This window comes from Sarcophilus harrisii, chromosome 1, assembly GCF_902635505.1.
Source record: "Sarcophilus harrisii chromosome 1, mSarHar1.11, whole genome shotgun sequence".
Lineage (NCBI taxonomy): Eukaryota > Metazoa > Chordata > Mammalia > Dasyuromorphia > Dasyuridae > Sarcophilus > Sarcophilus harrisii.
In genome coordinates this window covers 155,995,055-156,019,979 of record NC_045426.1, presented here as the reverse complement: position 1 = coordinate 156,019,979, position 24,925 = coordinate 155,995,055, and the positions used below count along the sequence as shown (strand labels likewise).

The following is a 24,925-nucleotide window of genomic DNA, read 5'->3' as shown; positions in this document are numbered from 1 at the left end:
AGGTAACAATTAAATACTGAGATAGCACAGAAGACCTGACATATGTAAGAAGTTTACTCCATTTGCTGCATTCAACTTATTTCAGGCTTATATTTATTTTTATGGGATCCTTTCCCTCAGCTTCCTCCAAATTCACTGAGCTGGACAGCTCCCACTGCTGCCTGCATTACTGTCCATGGAAATGCCTGTCTTTCATGGACAAACAAGTGTGTAGATTAAAAACCATAGTTGGTCTAGAAGAAACTGTACTGAGAATATGTGCATAGTCACAGTGGATAGTTATATTCAAATTCAGTTAGTGATAAAAGAGAAAGCTATTTTTTTTTTTCTGGTACTCCAGAAAACCCCTAGAGATCTGATTTATTCACATTTTTTGGAAAGGAAACTAAATGACTTTAGTTTCTCAAAAACCTTTTACCAAAAGGAGTAAATTATACATTGTAGTCGATTTGAAGGAAATTTTATTATAAAAACAGATAATCTTGAAGGAGTAGTACTATCTGCGGGTTATAGGGTAAGATTGGAGGTTGTAAAGCTCATAAGAACTCAAAGGCTATATATTAACAATTAATAAGGTTACGCTATAAAGCTGTTATGGAGGGTGGTCAAGATGGGGGAAATCCAGAAGTTCAGGTGGCACAAGGCAATGACAATCAGCAAAGAAAACCATAAGAGTGATCCAGGAGCTCCTTTAAATTTTTTTTTAGTTAAATATTTTCTTTAAAATAACATCAATACAATTAACACAACTTTAAGAAACTATTGACATATGAATGAAAGCTTTTTAAATTATTTTATCTTTTATTTTTATGTCATCTTTATTTCCAAGTATATCCTTTCACCACCATACCCAGATAGCCATTTCTTATAACAAAGAATAAAATAGAGAAAAAGGAGAGTGGAGCAGTTCAATATAACTAACCTGTACCTCAACTAAATCTACTGGTATATATGTTTTTCAACACTCACATGACTTCACTTCTGCAAAGAAGGGAGGAACATGAATTTTCTGACCTCTTCTTTGTAAATGAGTTGATACTAAAATTACAGCATTTGAATTCATTTGTTGTTCTTTTCATTTGCAATGATAATAGATACATATATACATAAGCATTTACCTAGTTCTGTTTATTTGACTTTTCATCAGTTCATATAAGTTCTCATGTTCCTGTATTTTTTATGTTCATATTTCTTACAGCATACTAATATTTCCTAAAAGTTTGATCTGTATGATAACTTTATTTCTATGTTTGACCTCCATATATATTTCTAGTAAAGAACATGGGAATTTTAGTCACTTTCTTAGCTTAACTCATAATTCTAGAGTAATTAGACTAGTTCAAACCTACACTACCAATGAATTAATATCTATTTACAATACTTCCCAAAATTGACTATACCCCACCCCTTGCACCTGTCCACGTCTTTTTGGTCATCTTAACCAATTTGTTGAGTGGGAGCTGAAACCTCAGGGTTATTTCAGGCAGTATTTCTTTTTTTAGTGCTTTGGGGGAGTTCACTCCTATGATTTTTAATAACTTTTGATAACTGTTCATATATTTAGATTCTCTTATCTGTTGAAGAAATACTTCTGAATTTATATATTTGTTTCAGTTTGCTGTGTCTCTTGGTTATCAAACATTTAACAGAGATACTAGATACAAAGATTCCCCTTCCCCTCCATGGCATTTATTTTGTTCATACAGAAGTTTTTCAATTTCATGTGATTGAAATGAAATATTTTATCTTTCATAATTGCTTTTGATCTTTTTTAGATAACTTTTCCTTAGACATATCTATGGAAGGCACCTAATTTTTTTAATGACATAACTTGTAATATTCAGATCAACTATTCATTTTAATCTTTTTGTATTATGCAGTATAAGAAGTTGATATAAACTTAATTTCTGCTAAAACACTTCATACGTTTTCCAGTAGTGCTTGTCAAAAAAATATAGTTCTTTCAAAAGTAATTGTCCTTGGATTGATTAATTGCTGGTTTATTGAGTCAAATTATTTTTAATTGTCCCTTCCTTAGTCGTTTGCATTAATATACTTTTTTAAAGCTAGTACTAGTTTTGATGATTATTACTTTATTGTATAATTTGGATTCTAGAGATACAGTTTACTTCTTTGTTCCTACTTTTTTTTTTAATGTTGGAATTTCAAAGCTTTAAGTATCTTAAGCTTTTAGTCACTTCTACTGAGTTGCTTCATTATTCTTTGCACATTTATTCTTATTTACTTTTTCTCTTATCTGACTATAGTTAATTGAACTCCATTGTTCAGGTTCTATTTTTTTTTTTTCTTCTTCCTATCACATTTAAAGGACACTCTAAATCTCTTTATAGTTTATAGACTCTTGGGTCTTAATTGCATTATCCTCCCATTATATTAACATATAATAGCTTTATTTATCTATTCCTTTACTGTTGAAACTTAGGTTGTTTTCAGGGTTTTTTTTTTTTTTTTGCAATTATATGTCATGCTGCTATGACAACCTTTTTTTGTTTTCTTGTTTTAATAGTGATTTCATGGTATATTTCCAATAATAGAATAATTAGGTCAAAGGGTGTGATTATTTTTGTGTTCTTACTTTGCCATGTCTGGTCTCTTTTAGACTTCTTACTGGGCACTATTGACCTTAGACCTTTAGGTGTACACAAGGCGTAGCAGAAAGAATGAGAGGGCCTCACTAGTATGTCTTGATTCTGGCTAGGGCAGAGAGAGAAAAGCTATTTCTCTAGCTATTTCCTTTGAGCAAATAGCACATTCACTCCATTAGTCTTCATATAAAATATAATTAGAATTAAGGTATCACTCAACTTGATTCATTAATAGTGACATTCAACCCTGGTTCTACAATTCTGTTTCTCTAAGGGCTTTTGCAAAAATTCTTATTAACTTAAATTTGAAAATGTGCACATATATGTATATGTACTATGTATCTATCCATCACAATTCACTTTTCAAGAAGCTATGGGAAGGGTACAGAAATTAAACCAATGGTAAGGTGTCATACTTCCCCAAAGTTGGAAATCATAGCAGTAAGAACTGCCTACAATTCTCAAGTATCTTCAATGCCCTGGATAAAAAACTTTCAAAGATATCTTGTAGATACAGCATATTTCCATCTTTGGCACCATTTTTGGGGACTTCAAACTTGACTATGTAGGAAATGCTTAATAAACATTTATTAAACAAATAACTTAAATGATTATGTCTAGACTATTTAGATTTCCAAAATGAACAATAATTCTTTTTATGGTAGTCAAACCCTAGAAACAAAGTGGGATGCCTCTTTTATGGTATGCAAATATTATAAAATATTATTACACCATAAGAAATTATAAATATAAAGATTCAGAGAAACATGTACATGTTTCTTATATGACATGATTTGTGTGAAGTGGGCATAATCAAGAAAAAAGTATACAGAGCCCCTACAAATGTACTTGAATAATAAAACAAAGCCTAATGTTTAATTATAATGATCAGTCTATAATAATAATAACAGCCAACATTGATGTGACCTTTTAAGGTTTGCAAAACCCATTACTTGTATCATTTTTCATATGACTCTTACAGTAGTCATGTTTGGTAGATGTGAAAACAGGTTGAGAAATGTTAAGTAGGTTGCCTAGGGTCACACAAGATTGAGATAGGATTCAAACTCAGGTCTTCTTGATTTCAATCCTAGTACTCTAATGACTATACCATTCTCCCTTATGGCAAAAGAGATGAATAGAAAAGTAGCCTCCTTTCTTTTGTTGGAGAGGTGGGGGACATTGATGTATAATGTTGCATAACTGTGTGAAGTGATTGCTTTAGTGATTGATTTTTCTAAACTGTTATTCTTTGAGGAAAGTCTACTGAGTTAGAGAGAGTATATCTGCAATTGACTGTGATGTAAAAACAGAAGATATTGTTTAAACCTAAAAGATAAAATAAAATAATTAAAATGAGGGTCTGGATGTTTCATTACTAACTTGTGTCATTTTTTTTTTTCAGATGTAATAATAAGGCTTTAATTGTAGTCCATGCATACATTTTCTCACTCTTTGTCCATTTCTCTTCCTGTTTTCCTCCCACTCAATTCCATATTAAAAGTTCCATTTTTCATTTTCTGTTCCACATTCCCATCCCAAAATTTGCTAGGGTAAGTGAAGTAATTTTATGCCTTAAAACCTATATTCCTTACTTCTTATTGTAAAAGAAAAAATACATCAAGATTCTAAAATTCCAGGTCAAAAAACAGTTTAATTCCTGACAAGTGAAAAGTTAGCAGACCAAGATCACATGAAATAGCAATTCTTTTTCCCAGACTTTAGTATGCAGACCTTTTTTTCATTAAAACAACAGCCTGAAAATCAATTACAGACTCCAAAGATACTACATGAATTTTCACCTTTCTATAGCCAAATAGTTTTTAGATCTTAGTCCTGCCCCAAGATAAATGGTACACATTATTCATGTCTTATTCAGTTAGATAACTCTGCTTGTTGAATGTGCGGGACTTAACCTAAAGTCAGATAAATTCATGTATTGGTTGATCCATATTCTCAAAAATATGTTTAAATATGGACCAGCTTGGGCTAGGACATTCTCATTTTGTTTGGTGCAGGGACGTTTTAGTCTGACCCAAAGGTACCATCAATGTCCTTGATCTGTATTGTGTGGCTTTCAGTTCAAAATTAAATCTAAAAAGATTTTTTTATTACAAACTCTTGGCAAAAACAAATAACCAAGTAAACATATAAAGTAAGGAATAAAATCTTTACAAAACCCTGAGAATTTAATGGAGTAGAAATAAACAAATTAGCAGAAAACAAACAATTAAATTACATTTGCTCTTGGGTTCCTTTGCAAGATTGTCTGAGATTTCAGGACCTTTAGCTTTAAAAAAAAAAACATGTACTTTTCATTGATAACATTTGGTTACATTATTTAGATAATATACTCCAGTAAACCTAGCCTAGCAGTCTTTTGAGCAATAAGTGTTCCTTTTAGAAAAAATTAATCTGCAAGGAGGTAGGAAAGGAGGTAAAACCTACTGAACCTGGAATCAAAAAGATCAGAGTATAAATTTAGCCCTACACAGTTACTAGCAAATCTGTTAACCACTGCTTCTCTCACTTTCCTCATCTATAAAATGGAGATAATAACACCTACCTTGAAGGGTTGTTGTGAGCATCAAATGAGACAATAATTATAAAGTGCTTAGCACAGTATCTGGCACAAACTAACTTCTTTATAAATGTTAGCTATTATTTAACCTCTCAGTGATTCAGGAAAGATGTTAGATATGCAGTTTGAGATTCCAGAGGACAGCCTGAACCAGAGTAAAATGTAATTGGGAAGCATTTAACTAAATAAACTAAATAAAAATATGATATAATTTAGGTAACATTGATATGGAGTTTTCAAAGTTAATATAACCTTTGGATATCTGGTGAAACTTATGGAGCCCACCTCTGAATAATGTTTACAATATGTAAGGTAATATGTGTGACATTACAAAGAAAACCACATATTAAAATACAGTGACAAAATATTAACAGAACAAGTCTCATGAACTCCAGATTAAGGTTAGTCTAAGTCTGAGTTGTATTGAATTTCGTTTCAAGTTCAATACCAATGAGGTCACATATATGTGACCTATCCCTCTTAATTTCATTGGTGAATAAATGCAGTTGTGGAAAAGTGAATGTGTTAATGCAGGATTCTATATCTGTGTAAGAGGTGAGACTAGAACTTCTAATTGATCAAGTCTTAATCCAGTGGTATGTCCATTAAATCAAGATGCCTCCTCAAGAATAGGCAGCTACCAAAAAAAAAAAAAAATTCAAAAAGAGTAGGCAGCTGCCACTGTAGTATGATTTCAAGGATATCAATTGATATAACAATGAACCTTTAGGAACAAACATAAAATCTTTTATGTGGTATTTAAAACCCTTTATAACCAGGTACCTTCCCACCTTTCTAATCTTCTTATACTTTACTTCTCTCCATTTGTAATGCTCACTCTTCTTTCTCACCTCTGCTTCTGAGCTTCCTTCAGGACTCAGCTCAAATCTCACTTTCTGCCTAAATCCTTACCATTGCTAGTTACTGGTTTATATTTTGTATATACATTTGTTTTGAATGCTGTCTACCCCATTAGAATGTGAACTTCTTGAGGGCAGAGAATGTCCTTTTTTTTTTTTTCAATTCCTCAAATTAGTTCAGTATACCTGGAATATATATTAAGAACTTAATAAATGCTTTTAGACTAACTGATGGGGCTACCCATGATGAAAGTCTGGAAAAACCATGCCATTCAGTAATTATTTGAAAGAACTGGTAATGTTTAGCTTTGAAGAAGAGAATACTTAGAGCAGATGTATGTGATGGTTGTTTTCAAGTATTTGAAGGACTGTCATGTGCAAGAAGGATTAGATTTGCTTAGTTTTGCCCCAGAGGATAGAACTTGAAGCAATAGGTAGAAGTTAGAGAGAGACAGATTTAGATTTAGTGTTAAGAAAAACTTCCTTATTGGGAGGGTTGTCCAGAAATGGAATAAGTTGCCTCATGAATCTGTAAGTGGAAACTGGAGGACAGCTTGTTAAGAATATTATACAGGGAGTGTCCACTTGGAGGATCTGACTTGTGAAATCCACTTTTATTCTGGAAATTAGTTTGGAATGTGTTGTACCATAAGAATATCTACTGAATTCTTAGACTGAGTTAATCTGGACACAGAGGGGATGCACTTAAAGTGTAGATTGAGCCTTTATTTTTGACATGACTGATACATGGGAATTTTTTATTTTTTGCTTGCTTATATAGGTTTTTAATAAGGATTTTGTTTTTTTTTCTTTTTCCCCCCATTTTCCTTAATGGGGGAAAGGGGCAGGTAAGATAGAAAGAAAGCTGATTTTGATTGAAATTAACATATAAATAAGGTTTAAAGTTTGCAAAGGCAAACATCTTATTTTTTCTCTTACAACTGCCTTATGAAGTAGATGTTTTTATTCACATTTTACAGATGAGGAAACTGAGGTGACTTGTCCAAGGTAATTCAACTGGTAAACTTCTTAAGATTGGATTTTAACTCAGGTCTTCCTGATTCGAGCCAGGTCTAGTGCTCTATCCATTGAATATTGTCCTTCACTCCTTTTTCTAGGCATTCAATGAAAATCATACCTATCTCAGAAATATTTTTGTTAGAAATGGCTAGTTGAAAAAAAATAAGAATAGCAACCATTGCTGTCAGAGATATTAGGACCAAAAAAAGATGGAAACACAGATATATAGTAGAATGAGAATTACTACTACAGCAGCATAATTTTGATGTGTATCTTCATCAGATGACATCTTTTTCCCATGAAGGCAGCTAGACTGAAATATTTTCTAGTGGTAGTCATGCCTTGACTTGGTGATCTGATCTTTTTTTTTTTTTTTTTTTTTTTAAGTTTTATTGCTTTATTAAGAACTTAAGACTAGCCAACAATACAAGCAACTAAATTTGCCTAGTAGTTATTTACATTCTATCTCTTTTCTATATAATTTCAATCAGTCTTTCCCATACTTGAAATCTTACCCCATATCATCTTGTTGCTCAAAATCCCTAATCTACTTTAAGGTTCAACTCAAGTGATACTTTCTATAAGGGGAACCTCCTATTTTTCTCCCCTAAATTACTTTTTTTTTTTTTTTGGCATATTTCATTTACTTTTCTATGAATATATTGTATTTCTCTAGTAGAATGAAAGCTCCTTCAGGAGAACCTGGTTGTTAAAAAATCCTGTAGCCAGCAAATAGTAGATGCTTAATAAATATGTATTAAGCAATTCATTTCAAAGCTTTAAGTATCATTTTTTAAAAGTCTTTGGCAGGTTTCTTTGTCCATTCATACTCATTTACTTTCCCTCTTAAATTGTCATAGTGTTTCCTCCATTCTTCTGCTTTTGCTTTGTTCTGTTTTGAATTATTTTTATAAGATTTGAACTAATTCCCTATATTTAGTCTTTCATTATACTATTCCATCACTCTAATAAAACCCAGTTTATTAAATCATTCTTTTATCATTAGATATTTAGGTTGTTTCTAGATTTTTGCATTTACAAATATTGCTGTTGGGAAAATATCTGCTCTGATGATACTATGATACTATTATAATGTATTTCCCTCTTTCACCTCCCCTACCCCATTCAATTGAAGTGTTAAGTCAAAAGGGTAAGATTATTTTTGTAATTTTTACTGCGTTCAGCCGGAATATTCTGTTTCCATTTCTACAACACAGACCTTCATTGTCTTTATTTCTCTAATTTGTTGAATATGAGGTGGGTACTTGAAAGTTGATTTAGTTTGTATCTCTTTAATTATTAGTAAAGTTGGGGATTTTTTCAAGTGATTATTAACAATCTGTGTTCCTGTCATTTTCAAAATAATTATAGTGTTTGATTATTCATTGTGGACTGAAGATTACTAATAGTTTCTTATATATTTTAGATTTCAAGTTTTTAATGCTATATTTACTATAAATATTTTTCTATTCTATCATTTTTAACTCAATTATTTATATATATATATATATATATATATATATGTATAGTTGTAAAAAAACTTTTCTTTCAGTGTAAATAGGCATATATTGTCTCTCTAATTTTAATTCCTTCTATTTAGTGACTTGCAAACCCCAACAAGATTCTTCTCCTTTTATACAATTAAGGTACTTTATTCCACTTTTCTGCTATTTTTTATGGTTAAAAATGCATTTATGCTTGTAAATAAAAGCTATAATAAAAAATGAAAAAATGCATTTATGTCTCTTATACAGCAGGAATTCAATAGGTTATGTGGATGTAGATCTAAGTCTTTTTCCTGCAAAACTGACAATCACTTTTTTTTTTTTATTAAGAACTTAAGCCTAAACAACAATACAACCAACTAAACTTGAGTAGTAATTATTTACATTCTATTTGGCTTTTCTCTATGGCTTCACTCAGGCTGTTTCCCATACTTAAAATCTTGCTACTTAAAACCCTTAATCTACTTTAAGATTCAATTCAAGTGCTACTTCCTACAAAGGAACCTTCTTTATTCCTCCTGTTTATCTCCTCTAAATTATTTTTTAAAGATTTAAAAAAATATTTTATCACTTTTGTGCTTTTGAAAGAATTCAGAGCATTCATCTTTGTTGCTATAAGTAATATATGTTATATATGTTTTCAATTGTTCTTTTATTGACATTAGTAATTGTTTAGAGTGAATATAGTTTTACTCATCAGTAAGCACTGAAACTACTAATAACATGGGTTATAGTTCTATGTTAATTAAAGCTCCCTGAGATTTAACCCCCTTCCTAATCTAGATAAAGGAATGTTGCTTTTGATATTAATTGTTCCCTTTTACTTCTTTTTAAATGTTTCTCATCTGTGTTTTAATAATATAATTTGACTTTTTTTTTTAAAAGAATGTATCTTTTTTTGGTAATTATTATAATATATATTTTTATCCCAAACTTTAGTTTAGTTATATCTAATATAGTTGGAAAAATTGTATACCCTATCCTTAACTATAGTTATTTCAAATCTAAAATAAAAGAATACAGGTTTACTGGTTTAGTCAGTTTGAATTTCTTCTTCCATTATTTATAGGAATTGTTTAATTGTAGGTTTTTGTCAATAAGTTTTTCCAAGTCTTATTTATTTTTCAAGTGAATTTTTCTGTTTTAAGTAATGTGATCATCTTTGTAAGCTATGTAATTTTGGTGTCCAGTTTTTTTTTTTTAAAGACTTGTCCATTTTTGTTCAACATTGATGGTTTTCCTTTTGTTTTTGAAAATTTTCACATTACTCTAAATTGCATTTCTTTACTGTGGCTATTTTTCTTCTTTGATTTAGAATTTTTTTATTTTTATAATTCTATACTTCTATGTCTTAGTGAATCAATGTTAAAATTTTTTCTTGTTTGGTGCCTTTCTACATGCATAGCACTGATGAATCTAATTCAAAGTGGAAAAATTTCCCCTATTAGTTCCTTAAATATATTATTTAGCTTTATTTTTTCTTATTCAGTATATTCTAAATTTCTAATTAATCTATGTCTACTTCTTGCTTTGTCTTCTAAATCTTTAGTTTTGTCTTAAATATGTATTAGCAGCTTGTTCTATTGCTTCTTGAGTTTATTCTCCAAGTTCATTATTTATTGATCATTGCCAAATTTTCTTGGTCCTATTGTTTTCTGCTTTCATCAATGTATTTTAGATGTTGGACACAGTTTTGTATTTCTCCTAGTTTTTGCTTCATGTGCTTCATATATATACTATATATATATATATATATATATATATATAAACACATACACACTATATATATACATACATATATAAAAAAACTGCTTTTGAGAATTAATCATTAATTTTTAAAAATGTATTTACTTTTTAATTTAATTTTATCAGTTTGTATTTCTTCCATTCTAGTCAATAATGACAACTGATAACAAAATCTTGGGTTATGAAGGAATTTTGTTACTTAGGGTATATAATTATACATTTATATTTATAATTAGGAGGGGCCTTAAAGAGTATCTAATCCAGTCCTCTGATTTTACAGATAAGGAAATTGAGGCTTAAAGAAGTGATTCACTGAGGGTTATGAGGATAAAGTGACAGAGCCAGGATTTAAATTATAGTCCTCTAACTCCAAGAGGAACACCTCTTTTGCTTCATTATATTTATGTCTCAATATATTTTACTTTGCACAAATTCTTTACTGGATAATAGATTAAAATATTTAGCACTAATTTTTCAGTTCCAAGAAGGGAGAAATAAAGTGCTAAGAATGGGAAGGTTTTGACTGATTCTTTTCTTCTTGCTTCTTTTCTCATTATTTTTCATTGGATGAGGATGTGTTTGAATAGTGTTTCATAACATTGCAGGAGTTTTGGGAAAATCTGATTCCAGTGGCTTTCTTATTGCAGAGTCATCTTTACCCAGGGGATCTAATCTTGATCTGGACTTTTGTCTTATTCATATTACCAGAGCAAGTTATTGCAGTGCGAAAGTTATATGAAGTCTTTGATAAACATTCATAATGGTCAGATGTATCCTGTCCATAGTGATCTAAGGTCCTCAGTATTTTTTTCCTGGGATCTTTCCTAGGAAATGTGGTTTGGAAAAGACAAAGGATCATAAATATCTAGCTTGAAGAGGCATCAAAATTCATCTAGTCTTCCTCCTTAATTTTGCAGATGACTAACTTGAGGCATAGAGAGATACCCACAGAAAGTAATAGCTGTGATTAGGACCAAGATTCTCTGACTCCCGACCCAGTGATCTTTTCTTTTTTAACCTGATGTTGCCTATCATTGTGCTCTATTGATCTGTGTTTGACAGTGGTCAGAGGGAAGGAGTCAGGAGTCTGGCTTCAGTTAGAAAGTTTACAATATAACTGAGGTTGAGTTATAGCCCTAGACTAGGCTGATTAAATTTGCATTCAAGAAGGGTAACTGAAGTTCCCATTGTGGCACTTCCACATGGTATGGAGGGTCTTCAATGAACATAAACTAAAATGAATACTCTTATAGAGAGAAAAAGCAATTTTAATTGAGTTGGATTAAAAGAACTGACATGGCATGGTAAAAAAAAAATGGATTGAGAATTAGGAGATTTAGATCCTAGTCTTAGCTCTCCCACTGACCAATTGTATGATATTGAGCAAGTCATTTTATTTTTCTACTCTGTAAAATGAAGGAGTTAAATAAAATGATTTTCACAATCTTTTCTCAAATTGTGTGTGTCACAGAATCATAGATCAAAAGTAGGAAGTAGTTTTTCTACTGTATTCTGCCTTAAATTCTTTTTTTTTTTGAATTTTAAAAAAAATTTATTTAATAGCCTTTTATTTACAGCCTATATGTATGGGTAACTTTACAGCATTGACAATTGCCAAACCTCTTGTTCCAGTTTTTCCCCTCCTTCCCCTTGTCCCTTCCCCCAGATGGCAGGATGACCAGTAGATGTTAAGTATATTAAAATATAAATTAGATACACAATAAGTATACATGACCAAACTGTTATTTTGCTGTACAAAAAGAATCGGATTTTGAAATATTGTACAATTAGCCTGTGAAGGAAATCCAAAATGCAGGTGGGCAAAAATGTAGGGATTGGGAATTCAGTGTAATGGTTTTTAGTCATCTCCCAGAGTTCTTTCTGCCTTAAATTCTTAAGAGAATATCATATCTAATATTATTAATAGTACATTAAAAAGCACATGAGAAAGGTAGATTACAAACTAGTAAGAGAAGAAAAGTCAAAATGAAACAACAGGTATAAATATATAGCTATAGGAGAGAGATAAAAAGATTTGTCATTGCTTAGCCCAGTGATAGCTAAGAGGTGACTGAACTGTTGTCTATAACCATATCCAGGGTTTTTAAAGGAAGCTGAGGATCATTTCTATGTTTACCAAAGACTGAGTAAGAAAAAAAATGGTATCTAAAGAGAAAAGATTTGGATTGGACACAAGGAAGTACTTCCAGACTGTCACAGGGATAAAATAATTTAGGTCTTCCTTAGAGACCTTTAAAAGAAGAAAAAAAAGTAAGAAAACCCCATGTTCTAGTAATGAGCCTAAATTCAGATTACTGGGTTTCATGATCCATATATGACAGTCTTAAGTTGATTACATGTAATCTTATTAAATTGGGAATGGATGGAGCTAGAAGTAGAAAGGTGAAGGGAACATAATTTTTTTCTCTCCCATACATTCCCCACCCCCTTCCCACCCCCATGGAGCTAAACATGCTTCATATATGCTAACTTGACTTTTCCTTACAAAATCTTTCAGTATGTGGGGTGTGAGATGGATTTCCTGTCCCATTGTACAGATACAAAAACTGAAGCAGAAAAAGGCCTTCTGACCTCCCTAAGTTCACATAGAAGTGGGTTTGGATGAGGAAGTATTTGCAAACAGCATTGTTCTATTTTGCCTAAAAGGTCCCTGTAGTCTCAAAGGAGCAAATGTTTTTTAAAGCAGTGGTGAATTGAAAAAGTTAATTACTGCCACTCATCTGTTTTTGCATTATTTACTGAAAACTGAGTAAAGTGAGTGAGGAATCTGGATTTAGAATTAAACTTTTTCCCCTTCTCTGTATTGCTATATTTCCCCTTTAATACTGATCTCTGGGACTGTAGAGAACAAATAATTGGTAGTAAAGCTTTTTCCCCGCTTAGTATAAGCACATACTCTGTACAGTGTAAGTCTGAGAAAAACATATTCCAAGTGTAATGTCTAGTGGATGATTGTATAGTTTTGTCTAATTAAATAGGTTCAAGTGAAGCATAATAGTTAGAATTCACTAGATATAGGTCTACTGCCATTAGGGCTACTGATCATGCTGTGGCTCTTCAGAAAAAAAGTTGTATCATCTGAAAAGCTAAATGGACCTTCAAGTTCACATTAAGATAAAATTTAAATGGGATCCCCAAATATCTTGTTATGTCTTGTCTCTCTCTCCTCTCCCACCTCAGCTGAGATCTTAAGGCATCTGATATCATTCTAAAAGATTCATTATCTGGGGGCAATCAAAAGGGAATAATATCTGAAAATACTTTTAAATTAGTAATTCTCTTTAGATTTAGCTGAGTTTTAATTAGCAACAGCATTTTGATTTTAAAGAATTCAAAAAATTTTCCTTGTTTGAGAACACAAGCATTTTGAGAAATCCCAGTATCATTCAAGAATGTTTTATTTCCATGCTATTCTCATCCCTCAGCCCACTCCCCTAACTCTGAAGAACTTGGATATATTTAGAAGTTTTAAGAGAAGCATATCTACAATAAAACAGCTGTATTTTTAAAGGCTTTAACTAATGAACTCATCTGAAGTGGTTAATTATTTTGATTCCTAGAAGACCTCCCAAGAAGCAGCAAACCTTGGTGGTTGAATGATACTTCTGCTCTTCCAGCTTCCCTCCCAATTAATGACACTTTAAGTAGCCATCTCAGACAGAAGAGATCTGTCAGCACTGAGCGATTTGTGGAGACGTTAGTCGTGGCAGACAAAATGATGGTGGGCTACCATGGGCGCAAAGATATTGAACATTACATTTTGAGTGTAATGAATATTGTAAGTTTTATTCCTCTTAGTTTCCTTATTTCTAATTTCTTTTGGCTAAACAATTTAAAGTGGGAATTTTAAATTCCAAGGGAAGAAAACACTTCATTAGACTAACATGGATTCAGTTCATTTCAAAATGCATTACTAAATCTCTACTATATTCTAGGCACTATCAATACAAGGCCAAAAATGAAAGCTCTTGTCCTCAAGGAAATTATTTTCTTCTGGTCATGAAAGAGCTAGTTGGAAAATGAATGTTTTGTTCTCTGAAAGAAGAGTGCCCCTGCAGTTGTGTGGCTTCTATTGAATTGTTTCAGTGATTTAAAGAGAACATCAACTGAGACTGAGTCTTTACACTATTTGTGAAACATTTTCCAAACCTTAAAGTTCTAGGAAAGTGCCAGCTGTTATTATTATGGTCATGTTTGAAATTATATGTAGATAGCTTAAGATCATTGCAAAAAATTTGCAGTAAAGAATTTCTTTCAGTGGGGTTATATAAAGCAAATGCATCAAGATATTGTTGGATAGTTTAATTAGTTAATATAGTTTTTGAAATGTCTTTTAAGATCTGCTTCATACTCCTAGTTAGCTTTCTAATAAATTGTGATAAATTACAAAATTCTACCTTTTTCTTTAAAACTGTCAATCAATTGTCCAGTAATTTTTGTCTGACTTTTTGTCTTTTCTTATTTTCTGGAGGTCAGGTTGCCAAACTTTATCGGGATTCTAGCCTAGGAAACGTTGTGAATATCATAGTGGCTCGTTTAATTGTTCTCACTGAAGATCAGGTAAGACTAAGTTCTCCTTTCAAAGACTTCAAGCCATAAAACTCAGGCTACAGTACTGTGTATTACCACATAGACTACCTTACTCTCACTTTAGGAGAATGTATTTGACTAGGGACCTCAACTTTCACTATTTTATTATTCACTATTTTAAGCAAGATTAAAATACTTAAAAGGAATATTCCTTCTATGTCATGTTGGGGATATATGTTTACATATGTTAGATGAATGTTATCAGTGCAAATTTGAGCATTTCAGTGGCAGATTTATAATAATGGTTCTATGTTTGCTTTTGTACGCGGATTATCTCAGTTTTTGTATTCACCTAATCGCTAAAGCTGGAGCTGAGAAGAATGCCTGCTCTGTAATACACTAGATGAACTCTAGGTCAGATTTTACAGAGATAAAAATTGGCAAGAGGAGATTATTCCTAGAAACCACTGCTTCTAATTATAGTCCCATTTTAGTCTTCAAAAGGCTTAACAACTGACCTTAGTAATTTGTTTGGAACATTTCTGGTATGCATGTTGTATTGCAGCCAAACTTGGAGATAAACCACCATGCAGACAAGTCCCTCGATAGCTTCTGTAAATGGCAGAAATCCATTCTCTCCCACCAAAGTGATGGAAACACCATTCCAGAAAATGGGATTGCCCACCACGATAATGCGGTTCTTATTACTAGGTATGGTTTGTTGCAAGTATTTTTCCTTTGATTGTTGTGTGTGTGTGTGTGTGTGTTCTATAGTATTATTATATTTGCTTCTACTTAAATCTTCAATGAAATAATCCAAGAGATATGACCTAATGAGAGCAAAGAGATTATTTATTGTTATTTAACCATTGAAAATTAATGGATTAGTCTATTTAAAATGTTGATCAAATAGTAGAAAGGAAAGCTTTATGATTTGATTAAATTTCACAAATATATTCCCTTCTACTTATAAGGTCAGGATTCACAATTATTTAATGGAAGAATCTATGAGATCAATTAAATTTTTGAATTGATGGTAGAATAAAATACATATAAAAGCAAGCACATGACCTCCTTTCCAGTAGCAGAAAGAAAAAAAAAATTGGTAACAAATACAATAATTGTTGTTGGACAAAAAACTCATTGACTCCTCAACCCCCAAGGTATTTTAAAAAATTTGATGAGGAGAAAAATATAGAGGAGTTATATTGTCCTTAAAAATGTTCAAACTGCAAATGCAAACAGAATGCAAAGAATAAAATTTGTTATATTGTATACTATGCAGCTAGCCTCTTGGGCAAAATAGAATCACTTTGTTATTTTCTAATTAAAATAATATGGAAAAATATGCTTACATTATTATAAGATAATTGCCTCTTCTCACTTCTTATCTGTATCCAATGGAAACCAAAAACAAAAATGGAAGCAATATTGGTGTGGCCAAATTCAATACTGGCTCTTTTTTTGTCTTCCTTATACATTCTCATTTTCAGGGACATATTTAACATGTGTTCCCTTTGTGGAGTTATAACAGATTATGTTGCTCTCCAGAGGCAATTAATAGTAGGAGATACTTAACCAGAAGGTGTGCTGCAGTGTTGAAACCCAGTCAAATGAAATCTCTTAGCATTTGGAAAGTTTGCTCTGCTAATTATTAGACTATTAAGATATAAACTGAATTTTTGATTCCTATGCTTAATTTCCTTTACTTCATTTACTTGATCTTACAAATCAGGAAATGTTCTTATGCACCTCAATCACCACTCTAATACCAAATGTCATAAATAATATTACACATGGATCTTTTATGCATTTGTGGTTCGAAATATCAATCTAATAACCTTTGGTATCTCTGTTACCATGATCTGTTTGGTTCTAATTCTCCTTTTAAAAAAATTCAGGCATTGTAATGATTTAGCAGTCTTGGTGTCAGGTATCACATATGTACTTATATAATACATATCAATGAAATCACTATAGGAAAAAATCCATTCTATGCTTTCACCAATATAATCTTCAGGAATGTTTACATGTATGTTCACTACACATACTCTCATAAACATTTCCCCTGCATGCTCTCCACATTTCAGCACTCTTTCATTGAAGCATCAGCATTTATGATTTAATCTTTTGCATCAAATAACCAGAAGTTACACTAAGGGTGAATATTTATAAGAATTCAAATAATCAAATACAGCTGTGCTGTTCGCCACCCCTTACACTGGCTGTTACACACAGCTGTCTGAACTTGTTATCCTGAATTGGCTCAGTTCTTTCTCTGATCCTCTACTGAGCTTTTCTTTGCCTCTGGGAGCTCCTCTGAGTGGCTCCTTCCCAGCAATAGCCTTTGATGTCTGGTACTTGAACATCAAATTTAATTTTTAAACATTTCTTCTGATGATCCAGACTAGTTTGGAAAATGGTCTCAGGGTTTAATGAGGGCAAATTCCCGCAGAGATGAGTGCTTAGACCATTGTGGGTGGGTACTGGAACATACCCCCATTGGGTGTCGTGAGGAGGCACCCTTTGAAATTGTTGTTTTTAAAATTCTGAATGGGTTAGATTCTATTTTTGATTCTGGTCTTTGGATTACCAGGGCCACAGGGTGGCTTCTCAGTGTTTGATGGCGGGTTCCTTCTGGTAGCTATTACACCAGATGCTCTTGAAATCCTATTTCTTAAGTAGGGCTATAACTTTCTCAGGCAACTGACCTGATTCTTTCCTTTCTATCTTTCTGATATGTGAAACTGGATGTATATTTAATCAGTAATGCTAGTTTTAGTGAAGATAATGATGTGAACCCAACAGCTGAGATTGCATTGATGCTAAAAATTCATTTTTGCATCTTACTATAATGTCTAGGGTTGTAAGCACCTCCTCATAGAGGTAAAGTCACAAGTGAACTTCCCTTGGAATGTCAACTCACTAGAGAATAGGTATTCTCTGTACTTGTGGAAAGTTCAGGCAGAACACATTAATATATGTGCTTATCTCTACAAGGGTCAGATTTGGTTCCAGGGATTTAAATGCTCTATGTAGAGAATCATTTGGAATTTCTACTACTTGAAAAGATAGTATTTCTTCATAGTATTTTTTAAATTAAAAAACATGAAATGTTATTGTTTCCAATTGGTAGTATCATACCTCATTGTTGTTTTTCTTTATTTTAAATTGAATATCAATTTATTGTGTTTGTAAAGCCATCAAATCACACACTGATTAGTTGCAGGATCATACAAGAGAACAATTCTTCTGCAGTAATGAAGAATTTTAAAGTATTTTCTTCTCAAAATTAAGAACATAAAAATCTTTAGGGTTTCTCCCATTAGTATTTTCAAGTTGATAATGCTATTTCTTCTAGAGAAGAATATCTCAACTATCTGACAACTACATAGATCAGAATTTTAAAATTGGACCCTAAATGCATTAAATGTGTGAAATTTTGATAAGAGAATAAATAATAATGATCTTTCATATAATTTATAAGGTTTATCTAGACTATGTTTAGAGGACCTTTTTGTTGCATTATTAATATTCCTGAGAGATTTCAAGGCAAAGTATAATGTTTTTTGATGGTAAATGACAATACCATTCCATCATTTAGGTTAGGAAATGATCAGTAATATATGCTCTTTCCTTGAAATTGTAGCAGGAGAATGAGGAGTTAGAAGAGATAGATTTTTTTTAAAGTAGGTATACTCTTGAGAAATTCCATTTGGCTAAAAATGATTACATTAAATATTTATAATCTCTGTAATGAAAAAATGTAAATTGTTAGGTAGCATGGGAAATGTTACTGTGAGTGAGTTTTTGAGGATAGAATCTGAAATTGACATACAATTACTGACTTTTAAAATTTCTACATGAACTAGATATTTAGCTAGTAGCTGAAGTCAGGAAATATCCACCACAAGTTTAAAGTCAAAACCAATTTTCAAATTTGTTCATGGCAAAAATCTTCAAGCAATCCATTTATAACCTAAAATTCAGAAATGGTTCAGGGGGCTTAAAGTGTGTTTGCTTCAGTATTTAGTAGTGAACAGACTAATACACACATTTTCTTGGTTTACCCACAGTATAAACTTTTAGAAACATTATTTTCCTCTATGGTCAGGAAATTAACAAACACACATAATTCATATATTTAAAGTATTACCAGTAATATGTTTGTAAAACTTGAAGTTTAGGAATTGAAGTTTAACTCATTAATTATGGAGGTTTATTCTATTGGAATAATGAATTTCTTTTAAAAGTGATTTGTTAATAAAAAAGAAAGAAAATACAAATATATCTCTAGAATAAAGATGTTAAAAATAAATCTTTAATTAAAATGTAGGATACTTAACCTCTTACTGAGGTCATAGCCTGTTTGCTTTTATGATGCTAGATTATGAATTGGTTGCGTTGGTCAGCAGTTCCCAAGTCAACTTGTGTTTTTTAGATGGGGAAGGGAAGGTTGAATGCCTATATAATTTACATGTTGAAACTTGGTTTAGTTTAATAGAACTTATATTAAAATGTATTTAAAATGACTAGTTGCTAACTTCCTGGCTACATATGATAGGACAGATTGAAGATGGGGAGCAAATTGGAATATCACAGACTTTCAGAATTTGTAAGTTGGAAGGGACTTCAATAACCATTTAATCTGTTTTCTGTACCAAAAGGATCTCTTACTAAAGATGTTCTGATCATTTGAGATCATTCAATTTCTACTTAAAGACCTCCAAGGAGGGGCAACCCACTACTTTTTGAGACAGGCTATTTTATTTTCATACAGTTCTAATTGTTAGATTTTTTTTTTTTTCTGATTATCAAGCCTTACTTCACATCACTGTGATTTTGATCCATGGCCCTCTGCAGCCAAAAACAAGTCTAACCACTTCTCCACATGACAGCTCTTCAAAAAATTGAAGACAACTGTCATGTTATCTTAATCTTCTTTTCTCCAGGCTAAGCATTCTCATTTCCTCAGCTGATCTTCTACATCACAGACTCGGGATCCATCACCATGATGACTCTCCTCCTGATAGTTTCCAGTTTATCAGTGTCATTTTAAAATTAATTCTCAGAATCAAATGTAACACTCCAGATGAAGTCTGATAAGGTCAGAGGACAGGAGAACGCTCCCTATTTTTGGAAACTGGGATCCTTTTAATGCAATTCAATATTATATTAGGTTTTTTTGAATGTTACATCATACTGTCAAATCATATTGAACTTGTAATCTACTAAAGCCTACCCATCTTTTTCCTGAACAATTGTTGTTTCTCCATGTCTGTGATGCTATTATGAAGTTGATTGTTGTATCCCAAATACACAACTTATGTGAATATGTGATTTTTTGTGCCATAGTGCATGATTTTATATTTATCCAAAATTTACAATATTAACTTTAGCTTAATGCTGTAGCTTGGAGCATCCTTTGGGATTGTGGCTCTGGCATCTATTGTATTAGCTCTCCCTCCCAGGTTTATGTCTTCTACAGATTTGATGAGCATGTTATCTATGCCTTTACTCAATTATTGATAAAAATGTGAAATAGCTTAGGGCCAAGTGGAGATCCTTTGGGTATTCCATTGGAGACTTCCTGCCCCATCAATATTGAACCATCAACAATTGCTTTTTAACTCTCCTCATCCAACTTGTTCTGACATCTGGATCTTACTATCTCTCCAATTTCTCTACAAGAATAGTATAAGATATTTTATCAAGTGCTTTGTTAAGATACAGATAAACACAATCTACAGCATTACTATTATCTAATGGTTTACTACTCCTGCCTTCTTTCTCAATTCCATCTTCTTATTTTCCAGGCTTTCTTCAAATCCCAGCTAAAATCTTTTGTTCTACAGGAAACATTTCTCAACCAACCCCTTTTAATTCTTGTGTGTTTTCTTTGTTAATTATTTCCTATTTACATATTATATAGTTTGTTTATTTACATATTTGTTTGCTTGTGGCCTTCCCTATTATATTGTGAGTTCCTTGAGGGGCATGGACTATCTTTTGCATCCTGTTGTTCAGCACTTTGTACAGAGCTTAACACATAATAGAACACTTAGAAGATGCTTACTGATTGATTGGAGAAAAGAAATGAGGTTAGTTTGACAGGACTTATTTTTGATGAAACTAGAATGATGATGCTAGATTTATGTAACTATTGCTTCCTTTTTGAAATGTTCACTATATCTTTTATTATTTCTTAGAGCAGGGCTTCTTAAACTTTTTCCATTTGTGACCCCTTTTACCTAAGAAATTTTTACATGACATATAGGTATATTAAATAGGACATGTAGTAATAATAAATCATAATTTTGTGACTTCCACATTCATCTATAAAATCCTTCTGTGGTTGCAAACCACAGTGTAAGAAGCTGGGTAGAATGTCCCTAAGAATCAAAGCAAAGTTCTTTGGTTTATGGTTTGCAGATTTGTTCTTTTCCCTTTTTAAAAAAATGTGGACATTTGCCCTGCTTAGAGTGCCTCTCAATTTTCCATTATTTTAAAAATATACTCAGCAATCACATCTGTTGATTCTTTTAGAATGCAAGGTTGTATTTCACTTGAGCAAGGTGACTACTCTTATCACAAGCAGCTAGGTAATTCAGTGGTTAGATCTCTGGCTGAGGTCAGGAAGACCTGATTTCAAATCTAACCTTCAGTACTTTTAGCTATGCTAGAAAGTTATCTATGCTAACTAGTCAGTTAACCTGATGCCTCAATTTCCTCAACTGTAAAATGGAGATAATAATAGGATCTACTTTCAAGGGTTGTTGTAAAGATAAAATGAAAGAATACTTGTAAAGCATTTAGCACATAGTAGATACTTAATAAATGCACATTCCCATCACTTTGTTCCCTTACCATCTTCTTTGTCTTGGATACTAACTCCCCATCAGTCATTACATTTTTTTTTTCAGTGTAAAATTTATACTTCTTTGCAGCTCTTGACTTCTTATGGTATGCCTGATCCTTTAAAATTATTTAAAAATAGAGATTTTTTGGTAGTTGAATGGACTACAGATACTGTGGAAATTAAAAGGGCTTCCACAGACCTTTCAAGAACTTAGATATTCTGACAGCCTTTTTATTAATTAAGCAAATGTCAAATAGGCTATGGTAGCTAAATGGCAATATTTATGTAAATAAAAAGTCTATTGTCTATCATTTGTACTTGAATTAAGTCTTTCCTTTCAGGTAAGTTATGTATTTAAATAATGAAGATTACCTTCACTTTTCTAAAGGGACGCTTAAAAACAAACAAATTCAGAAAGGTGATTGGTATTACAGAGTAAAGACTTGATTTTTATTTGCTATGGTGAAATACTTATAAACTTTTATTAACAGTAAATTTACATTGAAGAACTAAACTTCCAGGAGGGGAAAAAAAAGCTTTCATGAGAGGATTTCTACTTAAAGTCAGAATTAATGATATAAATGAGAAAGGAAAAATATTTGCAAGCAGTAAAAAAAAATGCTTCTTCAATTATTAGTTATAATATATAGTCTTGCTTGAAGTTAGAAATAAAACCTGGCCCCATTACACATTCTACTCATCATAGAGAAAAAAGTGAATGAAAAACACTTCTGTTTTAGTGTTAGTTAACTTCCCTTTCCCCTATCCTTTTAAATCAATCATTTGCCTTTCAACTGTAGATTTCAGAAAGGGTCATAAAATCTATTTAGATGATAGTTTTTCCAGGAAATCTGTTTTGTAGTAATAGTTTGGGATTTGGTCTGTTAGAATATTCAATTGTTATTTTACTGTAGAACCATAGATGCCTCTGCTAGTAGAAAAGGTTTATTTTTGCCATTTGTGGTTTATAAGAAATGAATTTTACAAACCTAAATTATTTATAAGAAATTATTTAACAACTTATCTAATTGTTATCCATTAAAATTATAAAGACAATTTTAACAAATTTCAAAAATTAAATTATCTTAAGGTAGTACTAATGGTGTGGGTTATAATGACTTTTGAAAAGCATAGCTTTAGATACTTATGATTTTTTGAACTGAAATACTTGATGCAGTTATATATAATTAGCACATCTGATCAACATTAAGAAAACATTAAGTTTCTAATCCACAAGCATTTTTTCCCCTTGGGGTACCATAGAGTAGACTGGCTTTGAATGAAGAATGTACATTTTTTGTACTTGACTTCTGATCTTTTAATTTAATGTCTGGCCTTAAGTAAAGCTACATCATTATTGGCAACCATTTCAAAAATTCATTCTGTTTATTAATTTGTTGGAAGTAGTTTTCAAAGTGATTAGGACTGCCTTCTGATGAACTAGCTGGCTGGCATCCTGAATTGTGTGCCTAGCAAGGTCAAAGCTAAGAAATGACCCTTAAGAGGAATTGTCTGGACATTTTCTAATCAATGACAGGTGTGAATATGGCTGAAGGAGTATCATACAGAGTTTTGTTAGGAATGAGTGTATCACTGCAGTAAGTCCCGTTTGTAATAAAGGTAGCTTAAAAATGAGTCTCCAATAGATAAAATGTTGCTTTTTAATCAGAATGTAAAAATGGAATATATCTCATATTTCAAAATTTTGGATACTGGAAACAATTGTTCTTAATTATATAAATATGTTGGGTACAGGATATTCCATCTAAAGAGTAATAATGAACTTGGTAAGACTAGCTTTGTATAAAGACATTAAAAGTGGATTTAAATAAAAATTGTTATACTTTTGCAATTAAAAAACTAAAGTATGACAAAGAGATAAAACAGAAGTTATAACAATGTCATATATTTATGGAATGAATTTTTGGGTAGGGAGGAGTCACAGTATAAAACACTGGTCTTGGAATCAGGAAGACATCCTCATGAGTTCAAATCCTGTCTCAGAAACTTTCTAAATAAGTCACTTAACTCTGCTTTTCTCAGTTCTAATTTGTAGGAAAAGGAACCAAATCCCAAATGGGATCACAAAAAGTCGAAATGATTGAAATGACACAGCAACAACAACAATGTATAATGACTTAAAAGGCACTTTTAATTTATTTAATAAGCATTTATTATATGTTCCTAAACATGTGCCAGTAACTGTTTTAGGTAATGGGAAATAGGAAGAAATAATTAAAAGTCCATGCCCTTATGGAGCTTGCAATTTTTTTTGGTAACAGTTAAATTTAAAGTATACACAAAAGATATATGGAATAATTTGTGGGGAGATAACAAAGGGGGTGATGGATGAGAATATTTATAAAGTAGCAAATGAGTTTAATGTTGAAGGAAGCTAGGAATTCTAAAACATAGAAATACAGAGGTAATTTATTTCAAGTGGGAATGATAATCTGGGTAAAGGCTTGGTGAATAGCACCTAGGTTTGGTGGGTAGTTAAATTTCTTGAAAGTGAGTAATATGTAATTTGCCAAAAAAATATGAAGAATTATAAAAGCCAAACAGAAAAGTTTGTGTTTTATCCTAGGACAACTGAGAGTCCTTGACACTTTTTGAGTAGAAGGCTAGCAAAGAATTTCTTTTGCCAGGTGAATGAAGGTTATATTGAAGACAGGGGAGACTTGAGAGGTATATCAAAGAAGCTGTGAGAGATGAGAAGTGAGAGATGATAAGGGTCTGAATTAGAATGGTTGTGGTGTGAACAGAAAGAGAGAAGGAGTTTGCTTTGAATGGCCTGGATTTTTCTGGTAAAGTATGAAAGGAAATCTTCAGCTGGGGATAGAGAGAGAAAGAAAGGATCTTAAGGATGCTTTGGAGAAAAGATTTGGAACAACCTCTATGGTGGAGAGAGAGAGAAGTAGACTGAGAAAGCAAATGCCAACCCTTCTTTCCCTCTCCCATTCCCATTTTGTAAATGAGGAAACTGAGTCATGGAGGGCATATATTATTTTTTCCGAGGCTACACAGCAAACAAGTGGCAGAAACGCTGACTGAACTAATATTTTGTTGTCTATAAATCTTCTCTTTGTTTTCAATATTAATTAGGCCTTTATTTAATTTTGGAGTTTGAGGTAGACAGATATTCAGCAATACAAAGCACTTTATTTAGTGCTGCGGAAGAAGATTAAAAGAAATGC

The 24,925-nt window shown here is 32.0% G+C and overlaps 1 protein-coding gene across 2 annotated transcripts in view; it reads left to right on the top strand.

Moving 5' to 3' along the window:
• ADAMTS6 (ADAM metallopeptidase with thrombospondin type 1 motif 6) overlaps positions 1-24,925 on the top strand; it is a 322,872-nt gene that overhangs the window by 23,736 nt on the left and 274,211 nt on the right. For both annotated transcript variants that reach the window (XM_031965568.1, XM_031965571.1), the window contains exons 5-7: positions 13,900-14,117; positions 14,816-14,899; positions 15,435-15,580. In XM_031965568.1, coding sequence (XP_031821428.1) covers positions 13,900-14,117; positions 14,816-14,899; positions 15,435-15,580 — 448 coding nt within the window. The remainder of the gene's footprint in view (positions 1-13,899; positions 14,118-14,815; positions 14,900-15,434; positions 15,581-24,925) is intronic.